Here is a 12,254-nt window from a genome sequence, read left to right as displayed (position 1 = left end):
TACACTGTAATGTTAGTTTTAGGTGTACAGTGTAGTGATTCAACACTTCGTACATCACGTGGTGCTCATCAGAAGTGCATTCTTTAATCCCCATCACCTAGGTCACCCATCCCATCTCCCTTCTGGTAACCATCAGTTTGTTTTCTATACTTGAGAGTCTGTTTTTTTGTCTTGCCTCTCTTTTTTTCCCCCTTTGCTCATTTGTTTCTTAATTCTACATATAAGTGAAATCATATGGTATTTGTCTTCCTCTGACTGACTTATTTTATTTAGCATTTAGCTCCATCCTTATCATTGCAAGTGGCAAGGTTTCATTCCTTTTTATGTCTGAGTAATATTCCATTGTGTGTGTGTGTATATGTGTGTGTGTGTGTGTGTGTGTGTGTATACACACACAGACACCACATCTTCTTTGTCCGTTCACCAATCAGTGGATGCTTGGGCTGTTTCCATAATTTGGCTATTATGACAATGCTGCTTTAAACATTTGGGGTGCATGTATCCCTTCGAATTAGTATTTTTGTATTCTTTGGGCCAATGCTAGTAGTGCAGTGCTGGATTATACAGTAGTTCTCTATTTTTAACTTTTTGAAGAACCTCTGTAAGAGTGCTGATTTTTTAAGCACTTGCTATGTTCTGGACACTGCATTAGATAACGTATAGACCTGTGTAGGGATAACGCTTATTGAGTATTTTCCTCATACTAGGCACATTGGTTTGTATTAGCTCATTTAACTCCTGTGCATATATTATCCAAATGCGATAGAAATAATTATCTTCATTTTACAGATAAGAAAACTGGAGTTCAAGAAGGTTAGATAATTTGTCCTGGGTCACGCAAAAAGTTAGCAATAGAGGTGGAATTTACACTTTAGCAGACTTCAAAGCCTGCATACCTATACACTTTGCAGTATTCCTATATTGGGAGATGAAGACGATTTTCAACACAGGATTATGTTCTGGGTGTAGGTTTGCCAGATTTCGCTAATAAAAATATAGGATACTACTTAAATATTGTATGGGACATATCTATGCTAAAAGATTATTATTTATCTGAAATTCATCTTTTACTGGGGATCCTGTATTTCATCTGGCATCCATTTCTGGGTGGCACATTGTGAGAACATGTCTGATCCTCTCTGGCTTTTCTGTTCTGCCACCACAGCCATGCTGGTGGCTACCCTGGCCATATGTAGTTCCAAAGAACACTGAGCTCAGTGTCGACACCAAAGGCATAGCTCAGGCCAGAAAGCAAGATAACCATTTGGGAAGTCTCTGTAGGGCCTATCTGGCCTCCTGAGCTGCTTGTAAATTCAGGACTTCAGGGTATGTTGCTGTCAATCCTGCCCTACTGGAGGCGGTAGGCTGGTAAATGTTTAATATCTAGTTGCGCAGGAGAGAAAAAATACAAACCCGATTTGTGGTGTTTGTCCGTTTCTGTGGTGTGAATATTCCTGTCGTGGCTGACTTATACCAGCATGATGTAGTTGAACTTGGAGTTGGGAAGAAATGTGCACAGCTGGCTCTGGGGAGCTCAGGCAAGCCAGTCACCCACTACTGTCTGGGTATTTCTTATTTTCACATATACATAAATCAAGCCTGCATAACAATGCAAGGTTTAAGAGAAAATATCTACCACCATGGTATTTTCTAAGTTACAAAAATTAAAATTTAAAGGAGACAGTTTTCTACTTGGGGTACTACCATTGATCAAACTCTTCCTCACTTCAGTTCAAACTGGTTTAGAGTTCTGCTTTCACTCTGTGTTTCAAAGGCAGTAACAGTTAATCATCTGTTATAATGAATTTCCAATAGTCTCATAGTCTTCATAATGAAGAAAGGCTGTATTCCCAGACCAACATGTCTTACTGCACTTTTGATGCCAAGCCTCTGCACAGTCTGTGGTGGGAGTGATTTTTTTCCCCCAAATGTTCACTATGTCACATATTCCTGAGCTAGCATATTGAACAGATGTATCTGTGGGTAGGCAAGAGGCTGTGGCGGAATAATTTCACATTCCTGTGTTTGAGGAGTCAAAAAAGACCTGTCCATGTACAGCCAGTGTGACCCTCTGAATGCAGATCCAGCCTTTTGTGGCCTCCGTATGCATGAAGCCCCAGTGGTGGTTAAGAGTGTGGGCTTTGGAGTGAGGCAGACCTGGACTGACTATTGTATATGGATGATCTTGAGGAAGAGCTTCAGTTTTTTTCCATTTGTGAATCAAGGCTATTACCTACCTCAAAGGGCTAAGGGTACGAAATACCTGACACATAGTAAGCACAAAATGAATATCAATTCTTGGTAGTGTTAATGCCGTAACTGCTGTCATCATTGTAATTAGTCTTACTGCTCAGTAGTTAACAGTCTCATCTTATGTGTCTGCTTCGGCCCAGCAGATGCTGACCATTGTACAAGAGAATGTTTCAGGTTTATTGTTTAATTTTTTTTCAACCAAATCATGTAAAAAAAATATAACATTATAAGAATTCTAGTTTGACATAAAATGAACAGATTTCAGAAATAAAAATGGTCTTCGTATATTGTGAGAATGCCTGTGAGTCTTTATAATTTCATGAGGGAAAAGAAATCGGTTGTTAGGGTTCTTTGAGCCTGGAAGCCGAAGCAGCAGTTGATAAGCTTGGCGAGGAATGGCCCCTGGCACAGCTGCGAAGTTTGTCAGCTGCGCACGCCTCTGTTCCTCTTTGTGGTCCTTCGGTTTGTTTCCCTTCATTCATGCATTCATCCATCTCTCGGTGTGATTTTCAAAAAGCTAAAATCATGACTCTGACGCAAATATGGGGTGAACATAGGTCAAAGATTTATCAATTTACTCCTGAAGAAACCAATGAGGTAATGAGTCTGGTTCTAAGAGCATTTGAAAAAATGGGTATTTACAGGGTTTTGTTACTGTTTGTTTCTTTGAAGAAGGTGGACATAAGATTGCTAGACAGATACAAAACTGGCTGATGTCCTACAGAGCAATAAGTTCATAATATTTGGGGTTATTTTTTCTACTAGACAGAAATCTGCATGTTAACATGTACTTTCACAATGTCTGGGCTTTAGTCATATAGTAAATAACAAAATCAAGCACAGCTACATTCTCCTGGAGAATTAAATAATTCCTTGGGAGAAACCCACTTAACAGTGTTCTAGCATGACATTAAAAAGATAAGCTATACTCTCTTTGCTTTATTTTCAAGTATTGGATACTTTTTATTAACACATTTGTCCATTTATTTAGTCAGTAAATTTTAGTATCTATATGCCCCAGGGATGCAGAGATAAAAACACAGTCCCTGCCCTTAGGGATGCATAACCTTATGAAAAAGACCAACATTCAAAATAAAAGTTGCAGAGTACCTGGGTGGCTCAGTTGGTTGAGCATCTGACCAGCTCAGGTCATGATCTCATGGTTCATAAGTTTGAGCCCCGCATTGGGCTCTGTGCTGGCAGTGTGGAGCCTGGGATTCTCTCTTTCCTTCTCCCTGTCTCAAAATAAATAAAATTGAAAACAAAAACAAAATAAAAATTGCAATACAGAGTAACAGGCATTTTCCCCAGGCTCCGGAGGGGTGAGGGGGGTCCACCCAAACCCTAGCTGTGTATCATGTCAATCCATCCACCATTTCCGCACCTGTATATTATAATACCTCTCCTAGAGCCTGGTAGGTGAATAATAATATATAGAGATATATATACGTCAGTACTCAGCTCAGTGGGGTGTGTCATGTGGCAGTCTCAGAACCGGAGGGGAAGGAAGAGACAGGTTGAGCAGGAAAGAGGTGAATAAGTTTTTCCTGTTGCTGTTAAAATTACTGCATGATAACTAATAACAACCCTTGTATTTCAGAAACACTCCCTTGAAGAAGGATTTATTTCCAGATTAATGGAGCAGAGGAGACCTTTCTGAAATTTTACTTTGGGACTCTAGAATTTAGTTATAACATGGCAGACTGTTTGGAGGGGGGAGATTGCAGAAGCCTGTCTGAGGACAGACGTCTCAACTACCTTCACTCTCCCTTAAATGAGAATTCTACTGCATGTAGCAGCGAATGGAGGTGACTTCAGTTTTGCGGGCCCTCCTCTACTCAGGAGTCTGTTTCCCTGCCTCCATGGTCACCAGTTTTCAGCTCCCTGAGAAGACACATGACTTTCTATCTCTGGGTTTAATTCTCCTAGCAGAGCCCCCTAGGGTAGGAGACCTGCATTTCAGTTCTTTATCCTTATGGATTCGATTCTGTAAATACCTAATGAGCAATTATTAATGTAAAGACAAAGAATAACATTCTTCCCCTGGGAGCCCGCAGCTTGATGGGGGAAGTCAGAAACCTGGAAACAATTCTAAAGCAGGGACTCCTGATCTTGGCTGCACATTAGGATCACCTGGGGGCTGCGCTCCAGGCCAATTAAATTAGAATCTCTGGGGGTAGGACCAGGACATCAGTATTTTTAAAAAGCTCCCTGGGAGAGTCCAGTGCGTTGCTAAGCTAGATAGAGAACCGTTGTTCTAAAGGAAAGTCCACTGGGAAAATGCTGCAGTAAAGGACTAACAAAGTGCTGTGTGAACAAGGGAACCACAGCCGTTCTGGATATGTTAACAATCTCAGCCTCTGTTGACCACATTTCAGCCCATGAGTACAGAAAATGTAACCTCTCATTGTAACATTGGGGAGAATTTAGGGCAGTTTGATTGTAGCATTTAGAAACTGTATACTCTGGGAGGTGTGGTTGGTAGGAAACTATGTCCCCTAAAGGAAAGGGGCCCCAAAAAAGATCACCCCCAAATTCATTCCACGTACTCTCTCTCTTCTTTGGAATGTTTTTTTCACTCGCTTGTCTTCCTGAAGAAGTCCTAGAAGTCCTCAACTCAAACGTCACCTCCTTTGTGAAGTCTCTTTCTCGTATCCCACGCAAAATTGGGTCCTTGTTTTTCTTTGCCACTTAGCTGCTTAGTCGATTACAATTAGTTTATATATTTTCCTTCTTATGGCCCTTACTTATCTTCATTTCCCCAGTACCTAGCATAGTGTCTTGGTTTACTGAATGAATAAACAGAGCCGCAGCGGTTGTAAGTAATGTCCAGAAAGTCATGCCATCACTGGGGGAGACCTGGACTCTGGAGCCCCTCAAGGCCCCCTGGTCAGGTCCCTGAGCCACAGGAACCTTCGTCCTCGAGGCGTGGGGCTAGAGAAGTGGGCAGACGTGCTCGGGTGTAATGCAGCTGGAGGAGAGGATAGAAGTCCTCACAGTGCTTTAGCTGTGGTGGTGAACTTGAGTTTCATCTGCAAAATTTTGCTATGAGAGGGAGAGAGAAACAAAAGTAAGTTCACAGTCTTCAAAGTCTGTGTGATGACTACAGAAAAAAGGCCATGCCACCAAGTCCTGGTTTATTTACGCCATAGGCATCCCCCAAAAGTTGAGCACAGCTCTTTCTGCCTGGGAAAATTGCCTGTCTTTTACTTTTATTTTATTTAAAAACATTTTTTTAATGTTTACTTATTTTTGAGAGACAGAGCATGAGCAAGGATGGGGCAGAGAGAGAGGGAAACAGAATCTGAAGCAAGCTCCAGGCTCTGAGCTGGCTGTCAGCACAGAACTCGACGTGGTGCTCAAACTCATGAACCACGAGATCATGACCTGAGCTGAAGTCGGACGCTTCACCGACTGAGCCACCCAGGCACCCCTACTTTTAAACCTTAAATCGTTATTATATTTTATTTTATTTATAAGTAATTTCTATACCCAGTATGGGGCTCAAACTCACAACCCTGAGATCAAGAGTCACATACTCTACCGACTGAGCCAGCCAGGTGCCCCTAAAGTTTAAATATTTAAAAAAAAATTTTTTTTGGCATCTTGTAAGTTTTACACATATAAAGGTGAAGAGATCATTTCAATTTTATAAGTACAAGGGTCATGCATTCTAGATTTTCTAGGACAGTGCTAATTTTAGATCTTACATTCTGTTTTCAGGCTGCATATCCTGATTTTTTTTTTTTTTTTTAATATGGAGAGTATGGTTGGTATTCTTATAATATCACCAGGCCAGCCATGCTTAAAGGCCTTCTAGTAGTCAAATTTCTAATTATCTTACATTTCTTTTGAGAAATTATGTAAGGCTGCCTTATGAACAAAAAAGCCTGAAGGTCATGCAGGACTGGCATTTACTACATCGCACTGAACGCTAGATTTTTGTTGAATGTGGTTTCAGGGTGAGAACAGTATATATTAACACTCTTCTCCCTACTGCAAATTAGCGCAAAAGTCCTTCAAGGAAAAGTGGGCCATTAAGAAGTGTTCTGCCATTAAAAACTGGTCTTTCATTAAGAACTGTTCTTGGCAGGGGCCTGGTTGGCTCAGTCGGTGGAGCATGCGACTCTTGATCTTGGGGTTGTGAGTTGGAGCCCCACATTGGGTGTGGAGATTACTAAAACATGAAATCCTTAAGAAAAAAAACAACAAAAACTGCTCTGTAATCCCACCTCTAAACTTCAGAAACCTTTCTTTGTGAAGCTAGTCACAAGAGCCACTGACAGGGATGCTGGGCCCTGCTCCCCGCTGTGCCGCAGGCCACAGGGAGCTGCTCTGGTTATTGTGGATACACGCGCTGTGCTTTCTCTTTCTGCCTAATAGATTCAGACCAAATTAGGCCTTAATCATCCAACTACAACCAAAGTCACCCCGATTTTAATTGAACAGCCCAAAATTCTGTGTTTTACCTATTCAAAAGTATAACTTTTATTCTTACCAAATAGTACCTGACAAAATCAAAGGCTTAACTTTATACTATTCTTCTCTATCTAAGGATCATAAGCATTTATTTGTTTGTTTGTTTATTAAGTTTCTTTGAGCGAGACAGAGACAGCATGAATGAGGGTAGGGCAGACAGAAGAAAGAGGATCCCAAGTAGGCTCCACACTGTCAGCACAGAGCCCAATGTGGGGCTCAAACTCACAAACCATGAGATCATGACCTGAGCTGAGATCAAGAGTTGGACGCTTAACCAACTGAGCAACCCAGGCACCTCAAGGATCATAAGCTTTTAAAAACCTGTTGAGTAACAGTTATAGTTGGCTGGTTTTAATCATCCGTTTGCCATAAGCTTTCCAGTAACCTGGTTACATTCTTTAGAGGACACGTTGTATGTTCTTTAGTCAGTATGTCATTTTAGGAAACAGTAACATCAAGGTACATCATTTGTAAGTAGCATGCTATTAGAATGTGGACCATGTCATCTTTTGGAAAAAACAAGGTATTTTCAGATGTCATTAAATTAGGAGCTACTTCTGGCCCCTATGAAAGTGTTATGGGGGCGCCTGGGTGGCTTAGTCGGTTAAGCGTCCGACTTTTGCTTTGGTCATGATCTTGCGGTTCGTGGGTTTGTGCCCTTCGTCTGGCTCTGTGCTGACTTCCAGCTCTGAGCTTGGATCCTGTTTCAGTCTGTGACTCCCTCTCTCTCTGACCCTCCCCTGCTCACGCTGTCTCTTTCTCTCTCTCTCCTAGAAATAAATAAAACATTTAAAAAAAAAAAAAAGAAAGTGTTATGTACAGTTGCTCCATGTACTTTCCAAATGCTTCTGTACTGGAAATTCTGCGCAAGTGAGAATGGGGCCATCTCTGGGAGCTAGCCAGGCTGTCTGCACAGATTCCTGTCGGCTGTTTCCATAGCTGACATCCGTGTGTTTCCATCTGCCCAAGTTTTCTCGCAGCCTCACTGCCTCAGTGTGCTGACGTTTAGGAACTTCTTACCCACTTGCCCTGCATTCCATTTGGGAGTAGCACCCTTAACAATGAGCCAGATTCGAGCGGCAACCTTTGTGGTCCCCAGCGGGTGAAGGCAACGAAGGTATATCTGGGCATGGAGCTGGGCACGAATTCTACCTCACGTGAGTAAGGGTCAAGAGAGGGAGCGGCCAGACAGAGCCTGAGCTGGGATCAGCCAAAACAGCTCCTAAAACGAAAGAGAAAGAAGCGGAGCCAGAGCTTTTTCGGGATGGGAGTCCAGGGTTCCCGCCAGTACACAGCTCCTACTCACTGACAGGTGACAGCCAGTCTCTGTGTCAGATCAGATTGTTAGCCTTAGGAGTCGCCCTGTATAACGCCATTTTAACAGGAGGCCTCATTCTTCTTTTCTTATCCAGAGCTAAGAGGAAAAAAGTGAATATGGTTTTTGCTCACAGAATGGAGAACAGCAAGCCGCCTTTGGTCATCCCCACGCCCCTGGTGCCCCTCCGAAACCACAGCTGCACCGAGACGGCCACACGCCTGCCAAGCCGTGACCTGACGGACTTACGTGGGGAGCACGGCTGGATGAGCAACAGGACGGACCTGCAGGACGGACTGAGACCTGGGGAAGTGGCCACGGCCAGCATTTTCTTCGGGGCCCTGTGGCTCTTCTCTGTGTGTGGCAACTCTCTGGTTTGTGTGGTCATCCACAGGAGCAGGAGGACACAGTCCACCACCAACTACTTTGTGGTCTCCCTGGCGTGTGCCGACCTTCTCGTCAGCCTCGCCAGCACGCCTTTCGTCCTGCTTCAGTTCGCCACGGGGAGGTGGACGCTCGGCAGCGCGGTGTGCAAGCTTGTGCGGTATTTTCAGTATCTCACCCCGGGCGTCCAGATCTACGTCCTCCTCTCCATCTGCATAGACCGGTTCTACACCATTGTCTATCCCCTGAGCTTCAAGGTGTCCAGAGAAAAAGCCAAGAAAATGATCGCCGCGTCGTGGGTCTTGGATGCAGCCTTCGTGACCCCCGTGCTCTTCTTCTACGGCTCCCCCTGGGACAGTCATTGCAACTACTTCCTCCCTGCCTCGTGGGAAGGAACCGCCTACACGGTCATCCATTTCTTGGTGGGCTTTGTGATTCCTTCCGTCCTCATCATCTTGTTTTACCAGAAGGTCGTGAAGTACATCTGGAGAATAGGCACCGATGGCCGGACAGTGCGGAGGACGATGAACATCGTCCCGAGGACGAAGGTGAAAACGATCAAGATGTTCCTCATTTTAAATCTACTGTTCCTTCTCTCCTGGCTGCCTTTTCACGTGGCTCAACTGTGGCACCCCCCCGAGCGGGACTCCAAGAAAAGTTCCCTTGTTTTCACAGTCATCACGTGGATCTCTTTTAGCTCTTCAGCCTCTAAACCTACACTCTATTCCATTTACAATGCCAACTTTAGGAGAGGGATGAAAGAGACTTTTTGCATGTCCTCAATGAAGTGTTACCGAAGCAATGCCTATACGATCACAACCAGTTCAAGGATGGCCAAAAAAAACTACGTTGGCATTTCAGAAATTCCTCCCACGGCCAAAACTATAACCAAAGACTCGATCTATGATTCATTTGACAGAGAAGCCAAGGAAAAAAAGCTCGCTTGGCCCATTAATTCAAATCCACCAAATACTTTTGTCTAATTTCGCAGAGTTCTTTCAACTATCCTTGTTGCCAGAGATTAAAAAGCTTTAACTCTAAAAACAGAAGCTGTTTATATGCACTTTTTTGCCATCAACTTTTCTGAGGGAAATGTTTTATTTTGTAAAATGCATTTTACTATTGATTAGAATTTCTGTGGTTTTCTTTTGGCTGCTTTTTGTTTGAGGGGAAGCTTTCACCTTGAGCTGTAGTTAATAGTCCTTTTACTCTATTAGTTACGTGCGTAAAAGAGAGAATGCTTTCCTACTTTTTATTTACTGTTATTAGGTCCCAAGAGCATAAACCGTACACATAGCCTCTGATTAATGACTCACCTTAGTTTTATTCTGTCTCCTTTTTCTCCTCCCTACTGAAATTTTATAACCATGGGCTTCTGTTGCAAATGAAATCTTCTGTGACACACATTTCAGAGGCTTGTATTTCTCTAAGTAACATTGAGGGAGTATTAATATTGTACATGTTTTTACATTACCGTCTTCCAAGTAACCACTGTCCAGATCTCCTGTAGAAAGCACTCCATATGGTGGAATATACTGGAACTTTCTGGGAAGTCCTCTGTGATTAAATTTGATTCAAGATTCTTAGGCAAAGAAAACTTGTAAAGCTGCCTAATTTCTCTCTTTCTCTCCCTCTCCCTTTCTCCCTCCCTCTCTCTCTTTGTCTCTGTCTCTCTCTCTCCATCTCTCATTTTCATTCTCCCTTAACCTAAGCAGCTGATGAGGTCTTGAAAGTTCCAAGGTCAATATGATGTTTCTCTCACATCTGTGTCCCATCTAGGCTATGTCTAGAATGTTTACTTCCCTTCTTTGAGTTAAAGTAAAGCAAACGAGTAGGCGTCCTTGCTAGGCAAGCCCTTTAGAAAATGCCAGTGGGAGAAACGACAGATGGCATCTCTCTTTGCTCTGCACTTCAGGAAGAGGGTTTTGGCTGCCCGGCCCTATTGCTGTCCACAGAGATGGGAAGCACAGGGCACGCCTTCTTCATCCTCCTAGACACTCAGGCGTGAGGCCGTACCTCCAGCCAGCGCCGCTTTTCCCTCATCTCTGTCCAGAATACATGATCATACCCTGGCCAAGCTCAGACTCTTCTTGGCCTGTGCTATCTTGAGGTTTTCTTCTCTGCTTGTCAGCTTTTTCTTACTTTCAGTCTGGGTCCAGCACATTTTAAAAACGTTCCTATTTAAACAATAAAGCGCTTACAGACAAGACAGGTATGTGTTTTCATATCCCAGTTAAGAGCTGCAAATAATAATTCCAGTTCTTCAGCGATTTTACCTGCATCATCTCATTTTGTCCCCTCGGGAATTCTGTGATGTACCTTTTCTTGTTATCTGTGCTTCGTAGATGGGAACCTGGAATGCCACATGTTGTGACTTGCCCATGTTGGAGTGTGACAAGGCTGATATTCACACTCGGGGTCTCTAACTGCAAGTACATCACTCTTCCCTTGGCATTACAGGTGTCAGGTGTCCCTCTAAGGAACACACGAGTGGCCAGACCCACCCAGGCCTCGGCGGGTCTCCTGGTTGCTGCTTCAATGGAAATCTAATGTCTAAGAGAATCTGGCCATTCTTAAAAGGAGAGTCTGGGTGGAATTTAATGAGCTGACCCTCACCTTTTCTTTCGCTGTGGATGGGTTCTTGGACTTGTACTGAACGTCCAAGATATAGACACAGGGAAATGAGACAAGACTGTGTTCGATATTTAGGGCAAGGAACAAGAACAAGAAAGCATTTCATCTACAAAACATCTACAGAGCCGGTATTTTTAAATAGAGGTGCTTCCTTCAAGTTCAAAAGGCAAAAAGAACATCTCACATTTTTCTTTTCCTTTTTCCTCCTCATCTTCTTCCTTATCCCATCAGCAGATGGCACTCTAAAATGACAAAATGAGCTAGGCATTTCTCTCACTTGCCTCTCGAATTCTGTGGTTCAGACTTGTTAAAAAAAAAGAGAAGACCTTTGCATTTTTGGCCATTTTTTGGTCCATACTGTTGGTCTATTTAAAAAGAACATGTTTAGGGGCGCCTGGGTGGCTTAGTCGGTTAAGCGTCCGACTTTCGCTTAGGTCACGATCTCGCGGTTCGTGGGTTCGAGCCCCGCGTCAGGCTCTGTGCTGACTGCCAGCTTTGAGCCTGGAGCCTGTTTCAGTCTGTGACTCCCTCTCTCTCTGACCCTCCCCTGCTCACGCTGTCTCTCTCTCTCTCTCCTAGAAATAAAAAAAAAAAAAAAAAAAGAACATGTTTAGGGTGGCTTAGTCGGTTAAGCGTCCGACTTTCGTTTAGGTCATGATCTCGCGGTTCGTGGGTTCGAGCCCCGTGTCGGGCTCTGTGCTGACTGCCAGCCCAGAGCCTGGAGCCTGTTTCAGAGTCTGTGTCTCCCTCTCTCTCTGACCCTCCCCTGCTCACGCTGTCTCTCTCTCTCTCCTAGAAATAAATAATTAAAAAAATATTAAAATAAATAAAAAGAACATGTTTAAAAGTTGGATTGTAAAAAGTTAAATTTAATTCATCTCAGTTTTGTTTTTATATATGTTTTTAGGTCTCAGTTTAAACTGAAAAAGACTAGATGAGTACTAGCTCCATTCTATCTTCAATGTTCTGTGAGTTTATCCCAATAGGTGGAAATTCAGTGAGACAGTCTCACAGCTGTATTATTTATTATAGGTCATGAGACTGTGATTTGGTTGACACTATAAAAGTAGGGTTTTTTTTAAATGAATCCCCCAAATAATGACAAAAGTGTCAACCAAATAATAGTCTCATGACCTGTAATAATTCAGCTCTATTCTCTTAGCATGTTGATAATTCACTGTAATTTAGT

General features: G+C 43.1%; 2 protein-coding genes across 2 annotated transcripts in view; one reads left to right on the top strand and one right to left on the bottom strand.

Annotated features, from left to right (window-relative positions):
- The window catches only part of GPR19 (G protein-coupled receptor 19), a 43,344-nt gene extending 31,896 nt beyond the window's left edge, over nt 1–11,448 (top strand). The window contains exon 4 of the mRNA XM_039239950.1: nt 8,145–11,448. Within this exon, the coding sequence (XP_039095881.1) occupies nt 8,167–9,414 (1,248 nt within the window). The 5' untranslated portion in view covers nt 8,145–8,166 and the 3' untranslated portion in view covers nt 9,415–11,448. The remainder of the gene's footprint in view (nt 1–8,144) is intronic.
- CREBL2 (cAMP responsive element binding protein like 2) overlaps nt 8,407–12,254 on the bottom strand; it is a 36,036-nt gene continuing 32,188 nt past the window's right edge. Inside the window, exon 5 of the transcript XR_005529790.1 lies at nt 8,407–8,418. The gene's annotated coding sequence lies outside the window, so the exon portion shown is untranslated. The remainder of the gene's footprint in view (nt 8,419–12,254) is intronic.

The sequence above is a fragment of the Hyaena hyaena genome, unplaced genomic scaffold, assembly GCF_003009895.1.
Source record: "Hyaena hyaena isolate Hyena2069 unplaced genomic scaffold, ASM300989v1 scaffold_164, whole genome shotgun sequence".
NCBI classification, from domain to species: Eukaryota; Metazoa; Chordata; class Mammalia; order Carnivora; family Hyaenidae; genus Hyaena; species Hyaena hyaena.
Note: the sequence above shows the minus strand (reverse complement) of the source record. Positions and strands in the feature narration are given on the sequence as shown.